The sequence below is a fragment of the Amphibalanus amphitrite genome, unplaced genomic scaffold (assembly GCF_019059575.1).
Source record: "Amphibalanus amphitrite isolate SeventyFive unplaced genomic scaffold, NRLGWU_Aamphi_draft 000940F_arrow, whole genome shotgun sequence".
NCBI lineage: Eukaryota > Metazoa > Arthropoda > Thecostraca > Balanomorpha > Balanidae > Amphibalanus > Amphibalanus amphitrite.
The window spans coordinates 257813-283114 of record NW_024882434.1 but is presented as its reverse complement, the minus strand read 5'-3'; the positions used below and the strand labels follow the sequence as shown (position 1 = coordinate 283114).

Sequence of the window (25302 nt, the reverse complement as noted above, 5' to 3'; positions counted from 1 at the left end):
GTTTTTGTTATGAAGTGAGCGTCGAGCGAAGTGAGATGGACAGGCTTTTTGAATTTTTTTCTGGTGTTCTAGGACCGTCTTAATTATTTAACTTGACATACTTTTCTTGCTTTTTATCCAAGGCCTTTTTAATAATTGGTAGATTCTAGCGTGGAAATAAAAGGGCGAGCAGGCCACAGGTGTAAATGCAAGTCGACTGATAGTGAAATAAAAGGTAAAAGTGTCTGTTCCATTAGATCAGAAATGTAATGTGATGTGATGGAACATGAAGCAACAGGATCCAGGGGCGTAACTTTGTATACTTTTGGGGAGGCAGGTGCCCCCCCCCCAACTTGAAATTTTGCCACCCCAACATTCCGTTTGCCCCCCCAACCTTGGTGGGCGCCCCCAGGCCCGAAAGGCGCCCTCACGGGCCAGCGGCGTCATAGGAGCGCGTGCGCCATCTTTCAAGGGGGCGCCATCGCCTATATGGAAATGGGATGCGTGAGAGGGGAACCTCTGAGGCCGTGGGGGCGCCTGCATGCGAAAGAGGGGCGCCCATGAAGTCCTCAGGGGCGCCTCAATGCAAAACACGGGCGCCTGAGATGGCCACAGGGGCGCCTGCATGCGAAAGAGGGGCACCTTATTGGCCTCTGAGGCCCTTCGGGGTGCCTCTGAGGTCTATAGTATAGGGGGCGCCCACATGAAAAAGGGGCGCCCATTAAGGCCATAATGGCGCCCCAATACGAAAGAGGGGAGACTGCATGCCAAATGGGGGCGCCTCCGAGGCCCATAGAAAGAGGAGCTCCAGTTGAAGCCCAAAGGGGCGCCTCAATGGGAATTAGAGACGCCTGTGAGGTCTATAGGGGCACCTCTGATGCCCATGTCGAGAGAGTCGTCAGTCGTTTGTGTAACGTTCCTCAGGGATGGTGCGCCGCTTGCGGCAAGTAAAAACTTAGCTAAATAGCGTGCCCCATTGGTTAAAAAGCGCCCCTCGAGCCAAAGTGGTGCCCCTCTGACAACACGCACGTCTTATGTCATCTGTTTTGCTAAAACTAATGCCCCCGCATGCAGAGCGGCGCCCCATCCGTTTATCAATGTGACCCTTCAGGTGGATGAAGCGCCCCTCTGGCCAATACCTTATCATCATTGTTGCTAGAACAGCGCCCCCAGTCCGTAGACTGCCCCATTGGCTCCTGAAGGCGCCCCTCGTGCCCGTTTTGGCGCCCCTCTGCACTGAGTAATGAAATGTATGTGGCCTACCAATTCTTAAGGGCGCTCCTTGAGTCATAATCATCGCTCCTCGGGGGGGGGGGGGAGGCTAGAGGGCCTAGATACCATAGCACGCTATAGTGTGTTATGGCATCCCTGCTGCTAAAACGGCACACTTAGCTAGGTTAGCGCCTCAACGGTTCATACAAGCGCCCCTCGAGCCGAAGTTCGCGCTCCTCTGACTTACATAATTTCCTTGCTAAGTACGACGCCCCTCGCTGGGCATGGGGTGGCGCCCCACCAGTTTACCAACGCGCCCCTTTAGCCACATGAAGCGCTCCTCTGGTCAATGCGGCCAATACCTTATTTCATCACTGCAGCTAGAGCGGCGCCCCTATTTCGGTGGCTGTTCCATCGGTTCCTGAAGGCACCCCTCGAGACAGTTTGGAGGCCATCTGCAGTGAGTATTAAAATTGATGTGGTTAAGAATGGCGCCCTCTGCACGGTGTCGCACCGATTCTAAAGGGCGCCCTTGAGTCAATGTAATCGTCCCACAGGGCCTTGTGTGCTATGGTATCCCTGCTGTTAAAGCGCCACTCTTGCTTGGCGTAGCGTCCCAACGGTTCATAGCACCCATCGAGCCAATGTTAGCGCTCCTCTGACTATGCTGGTATCCTACATCATCTTTTTTGTTCAAAGGGTGGCAAAATGTGGACCGAGGACCCGGTCAAAAGAACCGGTCTGGACCCATATGGGTCCGGACCGGTTCCTGGAAATTTTCTGGCGGGTCCAACCGGGTCCTACCATAAACCATACATAGTGGACACTACATATGTGTGGCATTCAAACCTTGCGTCTATCGTAGACTGTATTTCTTCACCCTTCTTACATCTCAACGCGCACACCGACCCGTCCTCTCTCTCTCCCGCCCTGCTCTCCACTGCCCGCCCGTCTCCCATTGTCCAGCCGGGCCGCCCGATATACGGGCCGGCGTGTCCCTGCTGCCGCGCACATGTGTGGCACATGGACCTCCATTTATGACCACTTATGACCCGACGCCGACCCTACGCGACAAGGCTAGAATACAAACTATGTGAACAAACAGAGAGACACATTCCCCCCTGTTCCTAAAGAACACATCTAACTACAATTTAACTAATGGGGGATGGGAGCGCCGAAGAGTTGCGGCGCACGCCTGCAGCGCAAACCCCTTCTTAGCACGTCACTATAACTATCGATATTATCTACACTTTCCGCTGGCGCTCTAGCTTCGTTCACACGGTCGTTTGACAATCCCTCAGTTTCTGTTTTTACAACTTTCACTGTATGGATCCGCTCCTCTGTTCCGGCACCGCCATCCGCCTCAGCTGCTGCTCGAGGGACCGGCTCGGTCTGCTCGGTCGGCGCGACAGCTGGGGTCAGCTCTGACGGCTCCACCGCCGCCGGCGCCTCAATGGCCAGCTGTCCAGGCACATGGGCGGTCGGAACCGGACAGGCGATCTCCTCTTCCTGCTCATCATCCGTCGAAGCAGCCATTGCGTCGTCACCGTTGTTGGCAAGACGATGACGAATGTTCCGCACGTGCCATGGGACTCCATCCACTTCAATCGTCTGAGCGGATACGACTTTGGTGACAGTGCCCTCCTTTGACACGGCGGTGCACCGATCGCCCCGTTTTCGGACCCACACCGCATCACCGGGCTGATACACACCAGGCTGGCCGGCCGTCTGAGGAGGAGCAGCTGTGTTTCCCTGTGACTGCACGCACAAGTCTCTGCCAGCCTGACGGTAGGCACCATGTATCGGGGCCGTGGTAATATCACGCCCGTCCTTGGGCGTGACATTATAGCGGTGCACGGCTTCTGGTACGGTGCATCCTTGACGGGCGGCCATCACTTTGATGGTGCGGTGGTGGCGCTCGATGATGCCATTCCCACCAGGTTCATAGGCCGCGCGATACCTCAGCTCGACGTCCCACCGCACCGCGAACGCCTTCAGCTCGCGACCCTTGAATTCGGTCGCATTATCCATTAGAAGCTCGGCCGGTGCTCCTCGCTCCAAAAACAGAGCCTCGAGTTGTCTGACGATCTCGCTCCCGTCAGAGCGGCGGATCTCACGCCACATGGCGTATCGCGACGGCCCACAGTCAATCACGGTGAGATAGTGTTTTCCGCGGAAATGGGTTACGTCCATTGCCAGCCGCTCCCAGTTGCGCTCGACCGCCAAGGCACCATGCTTCCAGCGCGACGGGGCTGGGTCGATCGACGCACACACCTGGCACGATCTAACGATCTGACGAACGGCCGACTTCGTCACGCTCTTTCCCAGCTCTCGGCGCGCATACCACCACGTCCGCCGCACTCCCTGGTGTCCCACACTTTCATGCACCGCCATTATGTCCTCAGGTCGAGCTGTCCTGACGGCCGCCACCACACCTGTCGCCTGCTCGCTTCCGGTTCTGATCCACTCTTTTGGTACTCTCGTGAGTTCGTCTGCACGGTTGGCAGCCGATGGCACGAGCTCCACTGTCACGACGAGGTCGTACTCGCTGGAGAGCTGCTTGAAAACGGCCACCCGCCGCCGAACCAGCATTTCCGACTGTGCCTTCGTCCTCAGTCGGGCACGGCCTGTCAGAGCGTCGGTCAGCCAGCGCTGAACAGTGACAGAGTCTGTGCGGAGGATCACACGCTTGAATCCCCACGCCACCGCCATATTCATACCGTTCAGCGCGGCATCCAGCTCCGATAGGTTTATGTGCATGTCTGAGTCACTGTCAGATCGGAGCCACGCGGCGTCTTCGATAACCTCACCCGTGGTGGGGTCACTTAGCACTACGCCGCGGGCGATAGAGCTGGCATCGGTCCACACCGTCACCGAGTCTCCTGAGACGCACCACTGTCCTCGTGCCGGGTCACACTCTGCCAGCCGCCGGGCCACATCACTGACTTGTTTGCGCAGGTCATCGTCGGTGATCGGTGAGTCCCAATCTTTGGTGACCTTGTTCGCCGCCCTTTTCAGCCAGGCGGCGGCCGGCCGCAGCCACCCGGCGACGGGCACGTGTGATGTTAGCTGACCCGCCCAGGCGAAGATTGACCGCCTGGTCAGCACCCCGGGTGGCTCAGCTGGTGTCTCGCCGTCCCGAGACCATCTCAGTGTGCCGTCACCGCCAGACTGCCGTCTCACTCGGAGCCCCAGCATCCGGGCTCCGGCCTCATCCGCTACCCGTTCCGGTGGCTTACACGAGAGCCCGTATGCGGCAAAATGTTCGGCCACCCGCTCAGCAGAGATGAGCGTCTCGTTGACGAGCAGGTCGTCAGCGTACGGGAGCACTGCTTTTGCGATCTCTGGACTTTGATCCAAAACTTCCCGCACTACCGCTTGCATGATGCCGCTTGCAACGCTGAGACCAAATCCGACCCTTGTCAGACAATGTCGCTGGCCGTCCACGATTACCGTCTGAAACGGCCACAGCTCCTGGGCCACGTGCAGCTGCAGAAACGCCTTCTTCAGGTCGATGACGGCCACATCGTCGCCGTGTTGCCGCCACTTGCGGAGCTGGTCGCGGCACACATCAGCTTCAGCCGTGTGAGCCACCAGGTGCTCATTCAGTTCACGGTAGTCGAGCACCGGCCTGACCTTGTCCTTGGCTTCCTGGGTGACCGCCATGAGCGGAATTAGGCCACGCACCGGCCCGTGTTCCTGCTCATTGTACGGTTGCAGCCACCCTTCCTCGATCCACAGCCGTAACTCTGCGTCGAACCGCTCCTGCGACTCTGCCGGCACGCGATATTGCGGCACAGTATTCTTGAGTTGTTTTGGCTCCTTTCCGTCGGCCCACTTCCACCAAACTGTCCACTTTCCGTCGCTGAACTTAGCCACAAAATCAGCCGTCTCGATTTGTCTGTCCACTGGACCACGCCCCTGAGACACCGCTGCCGACATACCGCTCGATTCTGCCTTTACACCGGCGCACCCCGAACGCTCCCCCGTCACCACTTTACCACCAAAACGCACCTCTCCACCACTAACAAACACACCACCCAGCGCCTCTAACCCGGTCATGCCCAACAGCACGTCAACACCCAACAACCTTTCCGCCACTACCACAGCACGGACCACCGCCCGCCGGCCTTGTGCCTCCAGCAGCACCTCTGCACTCCCGCAGCATCGCACGACACTCCCATTCACCGCGGTCAAGTTTGTCTCACATCGATCCCATTTATCGACACAACCCGCGAACACCACGGTCTCCTCGCAGCCCGTGTCCACCAGCGCGTGACACGGTCGCCCGTCGAGCAGCATCTGGATTACCGGCGCTCTGCTGCCGGCTCGGTGGACGGCGGAGGAGGTGCTGGCGCTGATGCAGCTCCCCCGCCGCAGCCGTTTGGGCACATCCGGGCGATATGACCTGGGCGACCACATATCCAGCATCTGATCGGAGCCGGCCGGCGACTTGACCTTGAAATGTCACGTGATGGCCCACTCGCCGCCGCCGCCGCCGCCGCCGCCGCCCCCGCCGCCGCCGCTGCCGCCGCCGGTGGCGCTGCCGTGACTGCTGTCCTGGACAGTACGGCTCTCGCTCGGTCCAGGACGTACTCGAGAGTGAACTCGTCTCCGAGCCCGTCCCGAACCGCAGCTTGCGCAGCCTCCGGCAGCCCATTGACGAAGGTGATGGCGATAGCTCTCTCCGGCAGACCTCCCATCAACTCAGCGAGCTGCTGCAGCGCCGCTAAGTACACATCCGCCGTCTCTCCGGGATGAAGGCGACGCCGTGCCATTTCCGCCTGCGCGGTGAACGGGTCCATGGCGAAGGCCCTCAGCAGCTTAGCCTTCACGCTGGGCAGCTGATGACGAGTCGCTGCGGGCATTCGGGACCACACCGCGAAAGCACCGCCGCGCAGGCGAGTCGGCAACACAGCCATCAAGGACACTGATCGCAGCTCGCACAGGAGAGCAGCCTGCTCCAGCCACTCCACTACGTTTCCAGTTCCGTCGAACTCCGGAATAGTCCTGGCGTCGAACGCCGGAGTCACCTCCATCACCGCTCTTCCCGCGGCGTCACTGGTCTCCTCCTCGACACTCGGCATCTTCTCACCACTTGTCAGAAAAATGCCGAAATAGCTTGTGGCATTCAAACCTTGCGTCTATCGTAGACTGTATTTCTTCACCCTTCTTACATCTCAACGCGCACACCGACCCGTCCTCTCTCTCTCTCCCGCCCTGCTCTCCACTGCCCGCCCGTCTCCCATTGTCCAGCCGGGCCGCCCGATATACGGGCCGGCGTGTCCCTGCTGCCGCGCACATGTGTGGCACATGGACCTCGATTTATGACCACTTATGACCCGACGCCGACCCTACGCGACAAGGCTAGAATACAAACTATGTGAACAAACAGAGAGACACAATATGATTGCAAAATATGAAGTGAATGGAAAGAAAACATTTGCTCATGTATGTTCCTTTGCACACTGTAGTTCATAAGTATTATCAGTGGGAAAAGGGCTGTTTTACACGATGCAATCAATGATTTCTACAAACGGTTTGTATTAGGTAATTGACTTTTGGGGAACGGGTCCAACTGGTCCCGATTCCAACTTAGACCGGGTCCGACTGGTTCCAGAGATGTCCAGCCGGGTCTGGTTCGAGTCTGGTTCCCAAAATTTTCACGTTTTGCCACCTCTAGATCAAAGCAGGAGTAATTTGTAGGCATCATTTCGTGATAACTTGATATCACCTGGTGAGCCACAGACTTCTGCATGTCTCGGTATACAGAGGTATATGGGTGACCTAAGCTTGAACGCTCTCAGCCTGGGATTAACCCGCGCCGGGCTGGTGCTCCGCGACTTCCGCGCCGGGCGGTGAGGGGGGTGTCTGGTCTAACTCGGCTCCTGGGTCACGTAGCGACACGCAGTAAGCATCATTCGAAAGAGCGTCAAAAATAATGACGGAAACACTTCGGTCATTTTTTGGGTCAGGTCAAAGGTCAGGTCGCCTGAGGTCATCGAAGGTCAAATGTAGGCCATTTCAACAATTTTGGAAACTGCAACGGCTAACTCGGGACCAATAGAGCTACAGCGCCGCGGAAAAGCGCATTCGATAGCCCTTTTACAGACCTTTCTGACCATTGTTCTCAGATTTGACCTAAGGTCAACGACCTAAGGTCAACTCAGTAAAATAGCAGTTTTCACGAAAACTGTTTTTCGGCAATAACTTTTGACTTAAGAGTGCCACGACATTACTTTTGGCAGCATCATGTTCCTCTCGTCGAGACGCGTCGAATGAACTATTTTTTTACCTTAAATGGTCATTTTTAAAATTTGACCTCAGGTCAAGGTCATAACCTGACCGAAAAGGGTCATGTTGCATTTCAGTCGATCCGTATCGTCGAGCTGAATACATCTGAAGTGTTTTCATCGCTCTAGCACGCCTTTATCAAAAGTTACAGCCAAAAAACTGGTGGTGACCGTCTATCACCTGAGATGACCTCAAGGGCACACAGAGGGGTCACAGGTGCATTTTTTCCGATTCAGTGTATCATGTTTACCTATGAAACGATGTTTGAGAGGGTTCTAAATACCATTCGTCCAAAAAAGGCTCATTTCAATTTTCTCCCATTGACTTATAATGGAGAGGTCGCAAAATTGACCTGACCATAGGTCACTGATATCAAAATTCCGAGATAAACATTTTAGACATACTGTTACTCTTATCAATCGCTGAAAGTTTCAAGGCGATCGTTCGTCGGTGTAGCTATGACGAGGATTGCAACTTTTTTTCTGAGGTGAGGTCTTTTGACGTGACCTGGTGACCTGACCTTGAGAGCTCTGGGTCTGAAATTTGCACATGTGTAAAAAAAAAGATGCATGAACAGGTGTGCCAAAAACGGCGGCGCGGAGTTTTGAGATATCTGCGAAAAACCGCAGGGGAGGTGTTCACTCCCCCCCCCCGGCCCGGCGCGGGCGGGGGGGGGGGGCAATTTTTTATTTTTTTCGATGAGGGCAAATTTTTGCCACTGGTTTGCTTCTAGAACACGTGCGGAAAAGATGCAGTATGAAGTGTGTTCTTAACTTAAAAGGGGAGGCGTAAAAACGTCCCTTGCTTCTGCGTGGGGTGAAGTTCTACAGATTTGTTTCTTTAATCTCGCCTTTTTATCAGTTGTTTTTTCTTTTCTTTTTGTCAATTCATCAGTTCGTCTCGTTTCTTTAGAAGAACTAGGGGAGAACGGGGTCAATTGTAACATTTTTTGCATTTTATCATCTGGTGCAAACACGTTTGCAGCTATAAAGCTCTTTCTTTTATTTTCAGAAACTATGATGTTTTGTCTTTAAAATGCAGTTAAAACATTTCCGAAATAGCTTCTTTTTCGGGTCAAAATTGTTGTTCGAAAAAGTCAATTCAGCTGTTACAATTCGCCCCAGATACGGGGTCAAAAGTAACACCATCCGGGGACAATTGTAACATGTTCATTTACAGGCTACAGCAACACAATTTTTTCCAAAACTTTGATTTAACAAAAGTATTGAACACTTGTTTATCTTCCCAGACTTGGTAGGGACGGTTCTTCTCAGGAAGAAGGCAATAAAACCTCGCACTTATACAGGGGTTGGATGGACCTCCTCTCCCTTGGTTTTTCGCAAATAAATCGCGTAAAAAGCTGCCGATTGCGACAAAACTCACAGTTCTCTTAATTCTAGCAATGTTTCATCTCCCTTGAAAATTTGACGACTTTGACATAATGGCCACTGACCTATAACCTGTTACATTTGACCCCTGCAAAAATGTTACAATTGTCCCCGTCGCGCCTTGACATATTTTAGACGAAACATGGCGCAAAAAGATGTTGCATGTAGGCAGCATTTAATGCTTTCAATTTATCGACAACAAGCCTGCCAACGCTTACACAAACTCTGAAGTCGATATCTTTTCAATGGCGGGAATGAGCTAATCAAATATAACGGCATAAAAATCTACAAAATGCTCTCAAAAACACATTACTGTGCACAGCCATCGACATACCCGGCACTTTCGCTTCAAACTCCGTTGGGAAAGGCAGTATAGAATTACGCATTTTCGGTCTGAACATCAGCTCATTCTATTGGTAAGTTTATGAATTATTAACACTGTTACAATTGCCCCGTGTTACATTTGACCCCGCTCTCCCCTACCATATGCGTTGTTTAATAAGGCGTCACTACCCTGGTCCCCAATTCCACTACCCGCCCCCGGTCTCTGGTCCCCAAAGTGCTTTCAAAATGTATTTGGTTACAAAATAATTCCGCGCTTTTGGCGCGCTATTTCAGAAAAAAACTGCAACATAACGTGCCAAAACACGACGGCACAAAAACAACGTGCTATGGTAAAAAAATGCTGCCGTAAACTGAAATAAGACTTATTTCTAGACAGTCACGGGGAGGCGCCCCCATGCCCTTAAAAAGGCGCCCCCGACAGCGTTGCCCCCCCAACGAAAACCAAAAAGTTACGCCCCTGACAGGATCAGACGCAAGAACCACCAATAAAGAACCCAGAACCAGCAAGCGCCATGCAATCAAGAGCAGCCATGATAGCGTTTGATTAACTTTCAGAAAACCCTGGAAGACGCCAGACGGTGAGCAATCAAGAGATCTTACAAGACCAGTAGTTACTTGAAAATGAGAACCGCCAGGAAAATCAGTAGATTCTTCAATTGCAACACATTTCAACATCTATCTAGCAATGATTTGCAGTTTGCACCAGCGAGGTGCTATCATTGTGTTTTGTGTCTGTATCCCTATAAACTGCTCAAAAATATTTGTCAATAAATAAACAAACAAACAATAATGCGTCTATTTCTACTGAAAGTAAGTCCTCCAAGTGGCAGGGGATGAATAATAGAAGGTACCTACCTAATTTATTGTCCTCTATTCATTCAATTCATAGGCAATTCAGGGCATCGATCGGCAGCGCCCTTACTGCATGGTACTGCGGATCGTCAATGGGTTTCTTGATGACTCCGACTCTCACTCAGACTTTCAAAAATCAACTGACTTTGATTTCAAATATCGGCTCTGACTGACTCCGACTCCACACTTCACAGCCCTAGCAGGTCTGCGGAGGCAATGGATTTTTGGTGACTCAGACTCCGACTCTGGCTTTCAAAATCGACTCTGACTCTGACTCTGGTCAGAACTGTCGACTTCGATCGACTACAACTCCGACTACGGAACCCTGAAAGGTCTGCCTGGTGACTGACTCAGACTCCAGCTTTTAAAATCGACTCTGACTCTGACTCGACGACTCAGGTCAGAACTATCGACTCCGACCGACTACAACTCCGACTACGGAACCCTGAAAGGTCTGCGGAGGGGATCGAATTTCGGTGACTGACTCAGATTCCAGCTTTTAAAATCGACTCTGACTCGACGACTCAGGTCAGAACTGTCAATTCCGACCGACTTCATGACTCCGACTCCGGAGCCCTACTGGCAGTTATCACGCCAGGAAGCTGCAAATCGTATGTTCTGTGGCGGTTTATGGCATTAAAGTCGATAATGCGGCTGAATCGCACTATGAAACACCCTTATTGGCTGCAAGAACCACGAATGATAGCGCATCACCACTGGAAAACGTGACAAGTTATCCATTAATTGGCCCTGGATTTGGATAAATAACATGTTGATGATCATATTAGCACACATTTACATTATCATCTATCTCAGGGTTGCCCTTCAGGCGGCTCTAAACTTTGGCATTTTCCCTATCTTCAACATGTAAATGCCCTCGGGCGTCCTCGTGGTGACGTAGGCATGGGAGTGCCAGGTTGGTAGGAACTAGACTTCGACGCCCCCTGAGTAAATCCAGCCAATTAGCGGCACACGTTTCTGTCGATTTACATTTATCTTGTCGCTACCGCTTGCGGATAAGGATTTTGAACGGAATTTGTCGACAATCCTTCATGAACGCCTATCGCACTCTTTTCAATTGTTGTTTTTCTACCAGTACCTCTGTCATTTTTGCTCTTTTGCTATATGCAGGGGTGGCTAGTGTGCCTATTTTTTTCCCCAGTGCATTCAAATTGATATCACGCTAAATGCATAACATAAAATAATTTATGACACATTTACCTTTTTCTCAGGACTCTGTTTTTGTCCATGGCGACTTTTTGTTTTACGTGCAGGGCCGGTTTGGGTTGTCTTTAATTTGTGAGCTTATGAAATTGAAATTGGAGTTGGTAGGTAGGAAAGCTACCTACTACATGCCTCTAACAAATGTTTGCTGCAGTTTTATATGCTTATAGTCAAGCCTGACTGATGTGTTATTAAAGAATCAAGATGAAGAAAACAAAACAAAGCTACAGTTCAAGCTTATGGGCAGAAGGAAATATGCCACTCCTCAAATAAGTTTTTTTGCCTTAGTTTTATAATTTCATACGCTTAAAATGATAACAAATGAAAATGATTTTTAGATATTTAAATATAGGAAGATCTATTTTCTATCTTTGATAGAGGCAAGCAGTGCTAGTGGCGAAAGCCTATTACACATTGACCAATCATGTTGCATGCTTCAACACCAACTGCACTCTGATTGGCTGACATTGGCTTCTGCCAGAAGTGGGTGCATTCTCTGCATTCCTCGGTAAGCCGTAAGGCACCACATTTCAGCTTAACCCACACCCTGGTCAGGTGGGGGCTTATAACACCCTGTTTATAACGCGACCTGGCTGGGGGGGGGCTATTTTTTGTTCCCCCTCGTATCTCTGAAACTACTGAATGGATCCACAAAATTCAAACGGTGTTCAATAGCCCTGTTAAATCTGTCAAGGAAAATCTAATTTCATTGACCTCGGAGTCACTGATGACGTCACAAGTCAAGTCAAAGATAAAATGTTTTTTCTGGTCATGGGTCTTCTAGGGAATGCGCTATAACATCAAGTAAAACTCATTTTATCGAAAATCAGTGATAGGGCGTCAGTTGCCTTGTACACTACATGTGTTGCTAATTGCTATTAGAGGTCACTGATAGTACCAGGTCAGGTCACCAAGGGTCAGCACATGAACCCAATTTTGCTAGGGCTGTGTGATGCATGTTTTGTTTTATGGCCAATTTTTCATTTCAAACTCAATAGTGTTGGTTATAAGACCATCAGGAACAGTTTAAGTCACTTCATGGTGGACAGGTAAAAAAGGTCAAATTTGGAAGTTGGTATTTTGGCATAAAATAAGTATCGATTCGATGCAGCTCTTCACGGCGAGTCTAATGGTGGTCTTTGTTTTGCGTTACGTGGTCTAGAATTGCTAAAAATTGAGTTCGAAAATTTGACATCATCAATGTTGAACAGTTTTTTGGATATAACTTGGCCCAAAAAAGAGATATCGATCTCAAATTTGGTATGTGAATAGAAAGCGGTAGGGACTATCACTTATGTTCCGTTTTTCGAAATTCAGAAAACTTCTTTGGATTTTTTGCCTATTATATTAACAAAATACCATTTGATTTTTGGGGATCAAAATCCAAAAATTTCAAAAATCCGACATAGCAGTTTTGTAGTCCTGTTAATTCTACACCTTTTATGTCAAAAACATTTTTCTGTATCTCTAAAGCTGTAGGCCCGACAGCTCGTCCCACGAAACCTTTTTTTGGGTCGAAAATGGCAGAACATGACGTTACTCTGACGTCATTTGCGGCCAACCTATCATAGCCTTTGGAAAAATTTTAGTCACGATGTGTAAAATTGATGCCCTGGAGAGTACTGAAAGTTTGGTGACGATCGGCGCAGCGGTTCTGGAGATATATCGAAAAGTCTGGAGGGGGGGGGGGGGGCAAAAAATAATCCCCTCCCTCCCCCACCAGGGCGCGGGTTAATGAACACTGTTTTTGGAATGAGAATTAAAATATCCTTGCTTATGGTGATCGTTAAGCGGAAAAAGTAGTTAGGTATGGCTAATGAATTTTTCTTGGCTATAATTAGTTATTAAATGTTAAAAAACAATTAAAATACCTTTGTTATTCCAGGTTTACCGAACTTCACCCAGAGATGCTCATGTGCTGGTGATATATTTATCTAGTTTTATTAAGACTACAAGGGAATCAGCTTTTTATAGCTATGGCAACATCATCTCTTACTAAGGTGAGAATCATTTGTATGCAGCCGATAGGCGATACTGACATCTAGTGTTTGTGAGCCTGATGAGTCTTAAAATGCACTTTTGAAGTGCCTCTGATCTGTTTTTGTTTGTTTGGTACACTGATAGGTATTGTACTATTTTTCCAGTCCTGTTTTGTATTCAAACCCAAGTCTGGTGGGTCTAGCTCAGCGGCTCTAGACAGCAGCCAATACTTTGCTGGCCTCTCCGATGACATGGGTATCCAGTCTGCTGAACGAAGGAGCCAGACATTCAACTCTACATGGCAGACAGCTGAGAAACTGTGCACAGTAAGTGGAGGCAAGCAAACAACAGAACTGAAGCAGGGTCTATGGGGTTTAACAACAGTAAAGCAGCTCCTCCAAAAGTACCTGTCTAGCACATCTCTGCTCAACTTTAACACGGAAATAGACACTATGCAAACACTATAGATAAACACGATGTTGGCAACCACTGCTCTCTTTACAAGCCAAACATGCCCGCTGTCAGCAGAAACCTTAAAGTCAGCACATTCTTACCGCCATCATGCTGTATTGATATGTGACTGTATGCATTTGTGCAGGACTTCCAAGAGGAAATGTTCAACACTGTGTTCCACGAGATGATTGAGTACCTGCAGGGCTCTGTTGACATTGAGGAGGACGCTGGTATTCCTACTGCCACCCTCATCACAGGTAAGTCATGACAATTAGTAAGTACCTAGTTGACAACATGATTGGCTCATTTGTTTTTAGCAGACATTACATATATGTGATAGGCAATTGCTAAAGCAGATGCAGGCATTGCATCTTTTTCTTTTTGTAAACTCTGTCTACATTATAGGTAATGTATAAATGGTGCTTTGTTGTAGTTGTCAGACCTGAGACCAGTCAGATTCTGCCTCTGGACACATTTTCTACCCAAATCGTGCCACTCGGAAAGTCGACCATCTGGCACATGTCGCCCTTCCTTTGACGCCTACTCGTCCGTTTCTTCGGCCAGGTGTGAACATGCCCGACCACACCGGCGTGTTCCGTTCACTGGCCGAGCGGCTCCGAGCGCAGGTCACTGCGCACGTGGCCGTACTGGAGGCGGCCTCGTGCACCACCGTCCAGGCCACCGTGCGCGCCATGGTGCGCCAGCTCACTGCGGCTGGGGAGGTGAGCTGGCCGTCCGGAGGGGAGCGGGGCTGCCGGAGAGCTGCCAAACAATGCAGCGTCGTCTTGTGGGTGACTGATATGCCGTGAGCACTGAGCAGTGAATGCTGAGACATGGATCTTAGTCATCGTTGATATTTTTGTAACCAAGTTGCAATGTAGGTGCTATGTATGTAGTTTTATTTTATTTTATGCGGAAGTGCTTACCTACAAGTGCAAAAAAGGAATAAGCACCATAGTACCTATAACGTTGCTATTCACCGCTCCTCGCTGCAACAACCACATTGACTGCATCGATTACCTATAACCTCGGATCCAGTATGTATGTATGTCCGACGCTTGCTGGCACGCCAAACAGCACCGGAGACCGTGTACCTTTACCTCACCAGTCGGCGCTACGACGCGCTGGCAGCGTTCACAGCCAACGACAATAGCAGTTGTTACCGGAGGTTTTGGGAGGTCGATATCATGGCTACTCACGGATAGCCCAGCAACACTGGCGGGCGTTCCGCGTCCTCTCACAGTACTGGCAAGGTGAACGTCCTGTTGTTGTTCCATCCGCCTGCCTTTGCCTCTGTTTTTAGGCCGTCGTGTCTTTGCGTTCACGTATCCGCCCGTCCGCCTCGCCTCGACCTGTCTTGTTCTTTCTGTTTGGGTGAAGATCGCCTCTCTGTGTAACATCAGTCGCTCAGTCTCGTCTCTCCTTACTTCAGCCGCTGAGTCCGGACGTTCCTGTGGTCGATGAAGACGACGAGGACGACTGTTTGCTGGACGTACCCGATCAGACCAGCCGCCAGCGTCGGGCGCCTGCCACCATGCCGGCGCTAGTGGCGCACTATGAAGCGGCACAGGAGACGGTCGCCTCGCCAAAGAAAAGTAGGTACTAAGTGACATTTTGTTACAGGTACTGATCATGTGAATGGTTTTTGAGTGAATGTATGTAAGCATTGGAGGTGTCACCCTTAAGACCTGCTTAGACTTGAGTGCAATCCTAGGAGTTCTCTGATTAAATAGGTTTTGATTTGTCCTTACGAGCGTATTCGTGGTCTTGACACTTTATCCTCTAATTCGATACGCTCGTAAACTCCAAATTGCTAGCGAGCTGCACCAACATCTCGATGGCAGACTGATGTGTGCATTGTGACGTGACAGGGTCTCCGCGGAAGAGAGCAAGGACAGCACCGCAGCGCCGACCCTTGGTGGTGGTCTGGAGAGACCTGGAGGCGTTTCAACCCCGCGTGCTGCAGGACCTGGTCCTCATCTGCAGGTGAGCAATGAGCATGCTGTCCTACATGGGGTGATGTCGATTGAACGTGCTGTACTTGAATGAAGTGGACTTGAACTCAGCAGCTAGAATGACGCGAATGCAAAATATGATTAGAAACATACACAATGCAAATTGCTATCGTGTTTCTAGCAGGCCTTTTAGATAATATTCTCGAAAATTGTGTCGTGAAAGTGATCTCTTAAAATTTGCAATAGATAGTTTGTCATCAGATCGTCAACGCTCGACTGTCATTCAGCCTAAGAGATAGCCAGACGGGAGACTGGCTTATGGAGTTCCTCAAAGATCTCTCAGGATATCAACCACTGGAGTGAACGACGCCCACACTCGCACACAAATCGCATTGGATCTGCATCGCATGACACTTTGTTTGGCCACTGTGTGCTCGTTTCAGCCAGTACCGCTCCCGGCTGCCCATCTCGTTTGTGTTCGGCGTGTCGACGTGCGCGTCAGCCGTGCACCGGCTGCTGCCCCAGCACGTCTCCGCGCGCCTCAGTCTGCACAAGTTCCACTCCCAGCTGGCTACCCACTGTCTGGCCGAGATGATTGACAAGGTGGGTGAAATGATGGTGCTAAGGTGATTGACACAACACACGGGCGCTGGCTATGCCCGTGTGTTTTGTGGGCATCCCTTTCTGGTGACCCGACGTTGTGGAAAAGCAGTCGGATGAGCCACGTGAACAGGGCCCAATCCTCCCAGCGCAGCGACCATTTTTAACGCTGGTGGTAATGACTACAGACACCGCCGGCTGATCCAATGTCTCTTTTTGTGCCGTGTCAGGTGTTGCTGTCTCCGTCCATGCCGTTCCGGCTGGGAGGGCGCGCGCTGCGGCTGCTGCTGGACATCTTTCTCTACCACGACTTCTCCGTCAACAACTTCATCTCGGCGTACAAGGTATAGTCGGTCAAATATGTATCTTTCCCGGCCGGCCCTCCCCACGCTGGACAGGTCGGTAACTTGGCTGAATCCGCCGGCCGCTGCGAGTACTACGGAGGGGAGGGGACAGGTTGTGCGGTTGCCGCGTCGGCCAATGAGCGCGGACCTGGCGAGCGGGCTGGGGCCACGGCGTGTTGACCTAATATGGTCAAAGGTTCATGCCCTGCGGGTATGGTCTGCGGCCAGCTGGCCCACTGATTGAGCCACAGCACCGGGTCGCGGAAAGGTTTCGATAGGTATCTGAATTGGAGAGTGGAGACCGTTAGCTTGAACTTGAGTGTAGTCGCTCTAGGTTTGAGATGCCGTATCACTGCATCTGCATATCAACAGTTGTAGCTTTGGTGCAAGTTCAAACTTTTTGTGACGTTAGGTCACTCAAACCGACCTGTTGACCTGACCTTAAGTCATATAAGGTCAAAATTCGCACACAGTATGCGCAATAGATGGAAAAACAGGTATGCAAAATTTGGTGGCGCTGCACGCCGCCGTTTTTCGGCTATCTGCGAAAAACCTGGGGGGGGGGGGGGGCGCAAATCGCCCCCCCCCCCGGCCCGGCGCAGGTTAAGATTTTCAGTAGATATGGCTTAACGCTTTCCCGTTAATGCCAAAAAAAGTTTTTGCTTTATCAAAAAATAACCGGTCATAATTCGATTAAATATTTCTCTTGCGCTAATCATCATATCACCAAGCATTCGATCGTATCAAGAGCAACCATCTTAATTTTTAGGTCAGCGACCCCTGTTGAAACACCAGATAATCCTTTGATAGCTCATAGCACTCAGTCTACAATTTACACGGCGCATGAAAGCACAGCCATCATTAGATCATCGCGCTGCCCTCACATTCGTTAGATTCCTAACGCATCCGCTTGCTCGCCTCTCCCGGCCAGACCCGCCGGAGCACCCGGCGGCGAGGCCGTCCAGTGCTGGTCTGCGGTCACTCTCCAGCCGGCCGCTGTGTAGCTCCGCCCCCCGCGCGTAACGTCACAGGGCCGCCAGAGCCGCCAGGGCAGCTGGGGTGTGGGCTCAGCCAACTATCGAATCCAGACCGTAGCGCCACTTGGCGGCCGGGAAAGATACATATTTGACCGACTATACTAGAAATGGCCCCTGCACTGGTCGACTGCTGTGTACCGGATTGGTATACTACTTGCTAGTTTGAGAAACTAGACGCTCGAGGCGAACTTTTAGTTGTTCGTCATAACGAACTGCCGAAGTGATCCTTGTATTATTTAATCCATTCATATTCCATTCATTCATTCATTCATTCATTCATTCATTCATTCGCTTTTTAGATAATGATTACATGTGTGATTTTAACTGCTATGGGCGCCGTTGACCACTGTAGTCCGGGCGCCCAAAAACCCCAATTCATCATCATCATCATCATCGATTTTAACTGTTGATGCAAACTTCCTGACTAAATTATCCCTCGCATAATATGCGAAATTCCTATTATATTTCATATGTGTTACGCTTATATGACACAAACATAATATGCACATGATGTTCTGTCAGTATTTTAGTGGTGATCTTACGACTGGACTACACGCCTGTATTCGCTCACTGTCCGGCCCAGCATCTAACACATGCTGCTTCCCCTGCTCCTGCCGTCAGTTCTGCATGCTCAGCCACTTCCTCTGGTCACCGGCGAGCGCGCTCTGCTGCGAGCCCAGTCAGCTGGAGGAGAGAGTGGAGGAGCTGACGGGCGCCCAGGTGGCCGGGCTCCGCGCTCTGCCCTCAGTGCGCGCCTACCTGGACGATTTAGAACAGGAGGAAAGACACACACTGCAACATGATGGAGTGTTTAAGGTGAGGATGGACGGGGAGGAGGGGCGGATGTGATGCCACGCGGTGTAGTTTGACTTAGAAACCACAATAGGGTTGATGCTCTGGGTGAACTCATTTATGGAGATAGTCGGGGATGAGGTGATAGACTCAGTCATAGTTCACTTAACCAGATATTTAGGTAGTGGCCTCGTTCAAAAGATGTGTTTGGTTGTGTCGTCTCATGTTCTCTTCTTGATTTTGTGTTGATAAGGTCAGCGTTTACTATCTTACAGATTCTCATACGCATGACGAGCTTGAGTAGCTCACATGCAGCTGTTTATCTCATTTAGGTGTTAGCTCGTATCATAAGATTTGCGTTTCACACCTCTGATTGGCGTTCTGCCACTCGTGCATGTCTTTGTCGGTCAGGAGTGGGTGCTGCACATGGCGCCGAAGCTGCACTCCAAACACGAAGAACTGCTGGTCGGACTACGCTGTCTGTTTGCGCTCACCAACCGACTGCCGGGCGCGCTGCTTGGAAAACAGGTCAGTCTACCCGCCCCCTAGAATAGAAGCATCACTATAGAGTTGGCGAATACTCCTTAACCCTGAATATAAAGGCACACAAAACGACGCGGCTTTGCTTATTGATCCGCCCATCTGTGGTCTAAATCTGCGTAATATTTGCATAAGAAGGGATCCGTTATTTTCCAGCAACTCCAGTTGCCGGTGATAATGTTTTTACTGTAGGTATCGCGGTTTACCGCATCAACACCTCTGAGTTTGACCCTACCGCCTTTCCTTGACGTCCTTATCTTCTGCTGTCCCAGTTCCGCGAGGCGTACAACCTGGCGCTGCTGCACGCGCTGCCGGAGAGGGACGAGTACAAGCGCACCTTCCAGCTGCTCAATATGCTTTCCCGCCAGGAGCTCACTGCCACGCTGGAGCACGCACTGGAGGCGGTGTCAGGTGGGGACGTGCCTCCAGGCGTGGTGGATCGGTACTTTGGTACTCGGGATGCTCGTGTGTGATGTTGTTTTGCAAGCTATCGATTGATGCATTTTATGCCAAAGTACCTCGCATTTTGCGTAGTTTTTGGTTTTATAGTCGTGCCTTGATTGCTTTACATATTTGAATCGGAAGGACCCTTTATCACCTAAAAACTGTCGACATGTGTGCTGTCCTCTGCCTATTTGACTACATCACCGTTCTAGTTAGACACTCACAGAGTCAATGCGCTCACCCATGCTCACCTTATACTGGATGGCTAACCGTCATCCTATCCTGATGCTAATCGAGCCCCTTCCATGTCGCCCAGGCTCCGGCAGCGCTCTGTCCACCCTGCTGAGGACCCAAGTGGACCGGGTGCGCGCGTTGGACGACCGGCCGACGCCCGTCTCGGCCGAGGAGAGCAGCCAACAGCGCCGAATGGTGGCCGACACACTCAAACAGGCCACCAGCCGGCAGTCGCTGCGAGAGGTGCGTGTGTATGAGTGGCACCACGGAGGGGAGGCTTCTGGTAGAGGGGTTTGGTGGATGGGTTTCAGGGGTAGGTTTCAAAGTGGTGTATGAAGCTGCTGAGAAAGTGAGGGTTGTGTAGGGATGGTATTATGCCTAAAGTGTCTCTGTTTTATGCAATGCAATGATGTGATGCGTAGCTCAACCTGATATGCTTGCACATTGTCGTTTGCTTGAACGTGTTCTTTGGCGCGTCTAGGTGTCAATACTGCCGATGGTCCTGTACACGAAAATGCAGAGTACAACCAGAGACCCTATAAACTAGTCGTATTTTGTAATTATATTGCCTCTACTCCTCGATTGATCGCTGCTTCACCGCCATCCTCCTCCCCACTATACCTAATTCGCATCCCTCCCCTCCCCATTATGTGTAACTCCTACCTCCACCCCTCCCCTCAACACAGAGCTTACAGTCGATGGGCGCGGCGCGGAACGCCCGGCTGAACCCGTACGAGACGCTGCGGTCGGCGCTGCTGGCCGAACTAGACGAGCATCTGCGGGGACTCATCGTCCAGCCTTCCAAATGGCCGTTCAATGTGAGTGGGCTCAGCGGGCAGTGGAAAGGGACCGGACTGGCGCGGTGGCTGGACGGGACGATTGTAAGCACTCTTGTATGAGTAGGAGACATGAGCAGCTGGAGTTAGCTTCGGGTGCTAGCAGGACGAATTATTAGAAGGTAGTGGCGCGGTACCGTATGATAACGATTCGCGGTATGGGAGTGTGTTGTGTTTGATGACAAGTTATAGTGTTTGATGGCGTTTCCTCCCCCTCTGAGTATGTGGTCGTGGTGTTTGGTAACGTTTTCTCCCTCCGTTCTCCAGGAGTGTGTGGTGTTTAAAACGATGTTTTCTATCCCTTTTCCAGGAGTGTGTGGTGTTTGATGACGTGTCTCTGGTCCGACGGAGGCTGGTGGGCGCTCCTCGGTCCTCGGTACAGACGGCGCTCGCCGACCCGGCCAAGTACCTGCAGTGTACCTGCTGCCAGGTGAGTCTCAACCAAAGTTAGCGGAGTAAAACTCGTGGCTCATCCCCTAAGCACCGCTCATTGGGCTGGAACTGGGCAACGCACTGTCCCACAGATTAGCCTACACACTTCATTTGGGCTTGCATCGTCACTCGTCCGTTAGGTCGCCGGCGTTCCGTCCAGGCGTCCACCGTATAGTGGGTAGTGAGTAGTGGATAGTCTATGGATAGTGGATAGTGGGGCATTCCACGATAGATCGTACCAGGCCCGTCACCCTCATCTCTCAGATTTTAATGAAAATCGGTCCTAGGGGTAATCATAGGCCCCAAAGACGCCTGGCAAAATATCAGACTTCTCAGATCAAAACTTTTTGAGTTATATTGCATTACATTTTTTTAACTTCGGTTTGTAACGGTGAGTTTGATGGCCTATAACTCAAGAACGGGTTATGCAACCAACAAACGGGAAACAACACTAAGCTTGCGATGAACCAAAAATTGATATTACTTTTTAAAAATTCTAAAGAAAAATTTTGATTGTTTAACAAAAGCCTTAATCTTTTTTCATTTGCCTCTAATGACTTTTGGGACCAAAATTTTTCACATTTTTATTTTTTCAAAATAAACTTCATGTCATTGCAAATCGACATGCAAAAAATTAGAAAGGTGTTCTTTCTATAAGTTCCTCATTTTCCCGCAAACAAAATGGGTTTCGGAGGAGTTGATACGACCCCAGCACGCCGTTTTGCTTCTAATAGAGGTAGAGCCTCGCGGAAAAAACGAACGTGTGTGCCGTTACAAGTTTTATTTGAGACAATTGTTAATAAAGCGTACGAAAGGCCATATTTACTTTAATGCGAAATATTACATTAAACTAAATGAAATTAAAGATAAGCTACCCGACGTTTCGCTTATATTTGCTTAGTCATGGGCGATCTAACACATTTCACAAATCATACATTTTTTGAATGCATTCGAAAAATATTACAAAGTATTAAACAGTTTATCAAAAACATCTCCCCGAAGGGAAATTCGGCGATCGATCGATAGAGTTTCTTCATGTCGTTTTCTTTTTAACTCGTTCTGCTATGCTCGTATGTAACTTGAAAAATCCTTGTGATACGTTCGTGACTTTTTCAGTTCGGATGTATGCCGCCTCAATCAGCCACCTCTCGGTTTTCTTTAGGTCGCTGCGTAGGGCTTCGGCACCATTCCAGTTCGGTAAATGTCCCTCTTTATCAGCGTGCATCACGAAGGCTATCGTGATGCACGCTGATAAAGAGGGACATTTACCGAACTGGAATGGTGCCGAAGCCCTACGCAGCGACCTAAAGAAAACCGAGAGGTGGCTGATTGAGGCGGCATACATCCGAACTGAAAAAGTCACGAACGTATCACAAGGATTTTTCAAGTTACATACGAGCATAGCAGAACGAGTTAAAAAGAAAACGACATGAAGAAACTCTATCGATCGATCGCCGAATTTCCCTTCGGGGAGATGTTTTTGATAAACTGTTTAATACTTTGTAATATTTTTCGAATGCATTCAAAAAATGTATGATTTGTGAAATGTGTTAGATCGCCCATGACTAAGCAAATATAAGCGAAACGTCGGGTAGCTTATCTTTAATTTCATTTAGTTTAATGTAATATTTCGCATTAAAGTAAATATGGCCTTTCGTACGCTTTATTAACAAGTGCCGTTACAAGTCGCAGCGATTGGCACCCAATTTTAAGGTCTCAGGTTAACCGGTAGCGTCTGAGGTCAGGTCAAGTGACTGAAGTTACGGGTTCGGTTTTTAGTAAATAACTTCGCAAAAAATGGCCGCAGAGCCGCGATTTTGGCATCATTGTGTTCGCCTAGCTCAGGTGCGTCGAATGGTATACTTTTTGTTAGGGTGAGGTCAACTTAAGTAATTGACCTCGGGTCAAGGTCAGGTCAGAGCCCCTCAGGTCACGAAGCTGGGCAAAGGGTATCATATGGCATATCATTCGATTCGGAAGGTCTTCCCGAGTCCATTGGTGGCTTTCCCGACTCTCTAGCTCAATTTGATCGGGAGTTATTGACGAAAAACTCGTACGACCCTAGTGACGTCATAAATGACGTCACGCAAGGTTAACAATGCAAAAGTGAAGCATTGGACTTTGCAAGGAGTGCATGAAATCACGATACCATGTACGTGAGATAGTTTTAGATCATTATCGGCGCCAAAATAACAGATTTTATATTTCCCCATTGACTTATAACAGTGATGTCACGTGACTCATGTGACCTTCAAAATTTCCCAGATATATAAGTTGTGAGACCTCTGGAGGACACCATGTATGCGTCCTGTAACTTTTATCTCGGACAGCTATGGTCATTGGCGTCCAAAACAATGTCAGAACCAAACAGCCTTTTTCACTCTCGCGCTTATAGGAAAGAGGGTTGGATGAGCCCCTTTTCATTTTTTTTTTCAGATGACTAAGACTTCAATTGAAATTTCAGTAACCCGTGATGTCACTAGGCAGCTTTACCACGCCATTTGTAAGCTCCCCTCCCAAAATCATAATTCGAAACCGTTATCGTGACGTAAAATAAATACATTTATAGAAAGAACACCTTCCTAATTTTTTGCACACTTCTTAACAATGAGCTAAATTTTTTTAAAGAAATAAAAATTCAAAAAAATTTGGTCCCAAAGTCCAAAAAATACAAATGAAAGAAAACTCGATATGTCATATATCAAAAATAGCGTATTTTTCGAAATTTCAAAAATACATATTAATCTCTGTTTCATTGCAAGTTCAATGTTATTTAACATTTGGCATTTGAATAATCCGTCTTAGAGTTACAGCCCGCCAAACTTAGCGCTGCAAAGCAAGATCCAAAAAATGTTAAACGCCATAACTCAAAAAATACTTATCTGATAAGCCTGAAATTGTTACAGGTAGATTCAGAGCCCCTGATTACCCCTGAGACCAATTTTCGTCAAATTCCGAGAGATGAGGGTGTCAAATTGGAAAAAAGTGGTACGATCTATCGTGGAATGCCCCTAGTCTATGGATTGTGGATTGTTCTACGGAGTACCTTGAATACCAACGTTCTCTTTGAGTCAGACGTGAACCACCACTTATGTCACGGCTCACCGTGTCGGTGATCCTGATTGAGCCCTCGCCTCTTGTTTGCGCAGCTGGGTGACGCCGCGTCCATTCGGCCCACCATGCCCGATCTGTGCATCGTCTACAAACTACACCTCGAGTGCGGCCGTCTGATCAACCTGTTCGACTGGATGCAGGCGTTTAGAGCGGTGGTGGGCGCGTCGGACGACGATCAGACCATACAGTATCCTTTGTGGGCGCCAAGAGGCGCGGAGGTGTATGGGGGGGGGGGAGTTTTGAGTGTGATGAAGTGTAACGTTATTCCGTTATGGCAGGTTATATCTGCGGCGCCAGGATTTGTGAACCATTATCAATACGTTCAAGGTCGGTTTGCTACAGCTTGATGGTGTTCGGTGGTTCAATGTTTTTCAATGACAGACCTATCGTCTATTGTTAAGTATCTTTTTTTTATAGAATTTTCCCTTTTTTTTCCTAACAAGTATTGCATTAATGTACCCTTTTCATTGGATGATGCGTGTATAACCTTATCAGTTACCACCACCAGGCCATGGTTGTGCATGCCCTGATTCGTTTTTCAACTTGATTCCTATTGTTGACCGTGTACTCCAGTACCAGCCATTCTCCTTAACTCGCGTGTTCAGAGCGCGGTTTGCCCATTGTGTGGCCGAACTACAGTTCCTAGGATTCATCAAGTCGACCCAGCGGAAAACCGACCACGTGGCTCGGCTGACCTGGGGCTCGTGCTGAGCTGAGCTGAGCTGAGCTGACCCAGCTGCCCGGTCAGTCCAGTGCTGTGAGACCCGTTTTAGCAGAGGTTCACAGCCTGCTTATGTGATTTGTTTTCGTCGGTCACAGCAAGCGAACGCTTGTTGAACTCACTGCCATAGTTCAGAAATGATGCCCTGTGATGACGTCAGTGATGTCGTTAGTTACCCACAGTCATTCTTTCAGCGTTTTCCCGCCTCTCAAGGGAATCGGAATCTGCTACAGGTACAAAGCCTTGATTGTGTGATAGCGGAGATTTTGAATACATGCCTTTTTGTAGCAATCGTGATTGAAGGCAGTACAAAACAGCTCATTTCTTTGATGATGTAATGACTAATGAGTGAGTTTAGCCAACCCATGATTTTAAATCATGATGCTCAGCACTTTGATTGTTTGAGCAATGTCTTTATGGACCAAAGAGCGTCGGATAAGCTTGCAATTTGTCATTTTTGTTGCATTAGGTTCATTTGAAATTCATTGAATGAATTTCAATGAATTTGAAATTCATTCATTGGGAA

At 49.5% G+C, this 25302-nt stretch overlaps 2 protein-coding genes across 3 annotated transcripts; one reads left to right on the top strand and one right to left on the bottom strand.

The window, feature by feature from the left end:
* LOC122368341 (origin recognition complex subunit 3-like) lies at positions 1–25092 on the top strand. 2 transcript variants are annotated; one of them, XM_043342185.1, is made up of 17 exons: positions 1–30; positions 13180–13294; positions 13439–13600; positions 13873–13984; positions 14292–14449; positions 15160–15322; positions 15599–15713; positions 16126–16285; positions 16513–16626; positions 18285–18479; positions 18867–18983; positions 19268–19406; positions 19756–19916; positions 20360–20491; positions 20820–20939; positions 24091–24242; positions 24661–25092. In XM_043342185.1, the coding sequence occupies exons 2-17, from the start codon at positions 13271–13273 to the stop codon at positions 24764–24766; spliced, it is 2130 nt and encodes a 709-aa protein (XP_043198120.1). In that variant the 5' UTR covers positions 1–30; positions 13180–13270; the 3' UTR covers positions 24767–25092. The 2 variants fall into 2 exon arrangements, with proteins under 2 accessions (XP_043198120.1, XP_043198119.1); XM_043342184.1 differs by lacking the exon at positions 1–30 and adding an exon at positions 11633–11802.
* On the bottom strand, positions 3015–5663 carry LOC122368339 (the record flags this gene model as incomplete). The annotated part of the gene is made up of 2 exons (XM_043342181.1): positions 5650–5663; positions 3015–5599 (listed from the first exon to the last, which is right to left on the bottom strand). A coding segment is annotated over exon 2 (2479 nt), but the record flags the coding sequence as incomplete, so codon positions are not given.
* Positions 25093–25302: the final 210 nt, after the last annotated feature.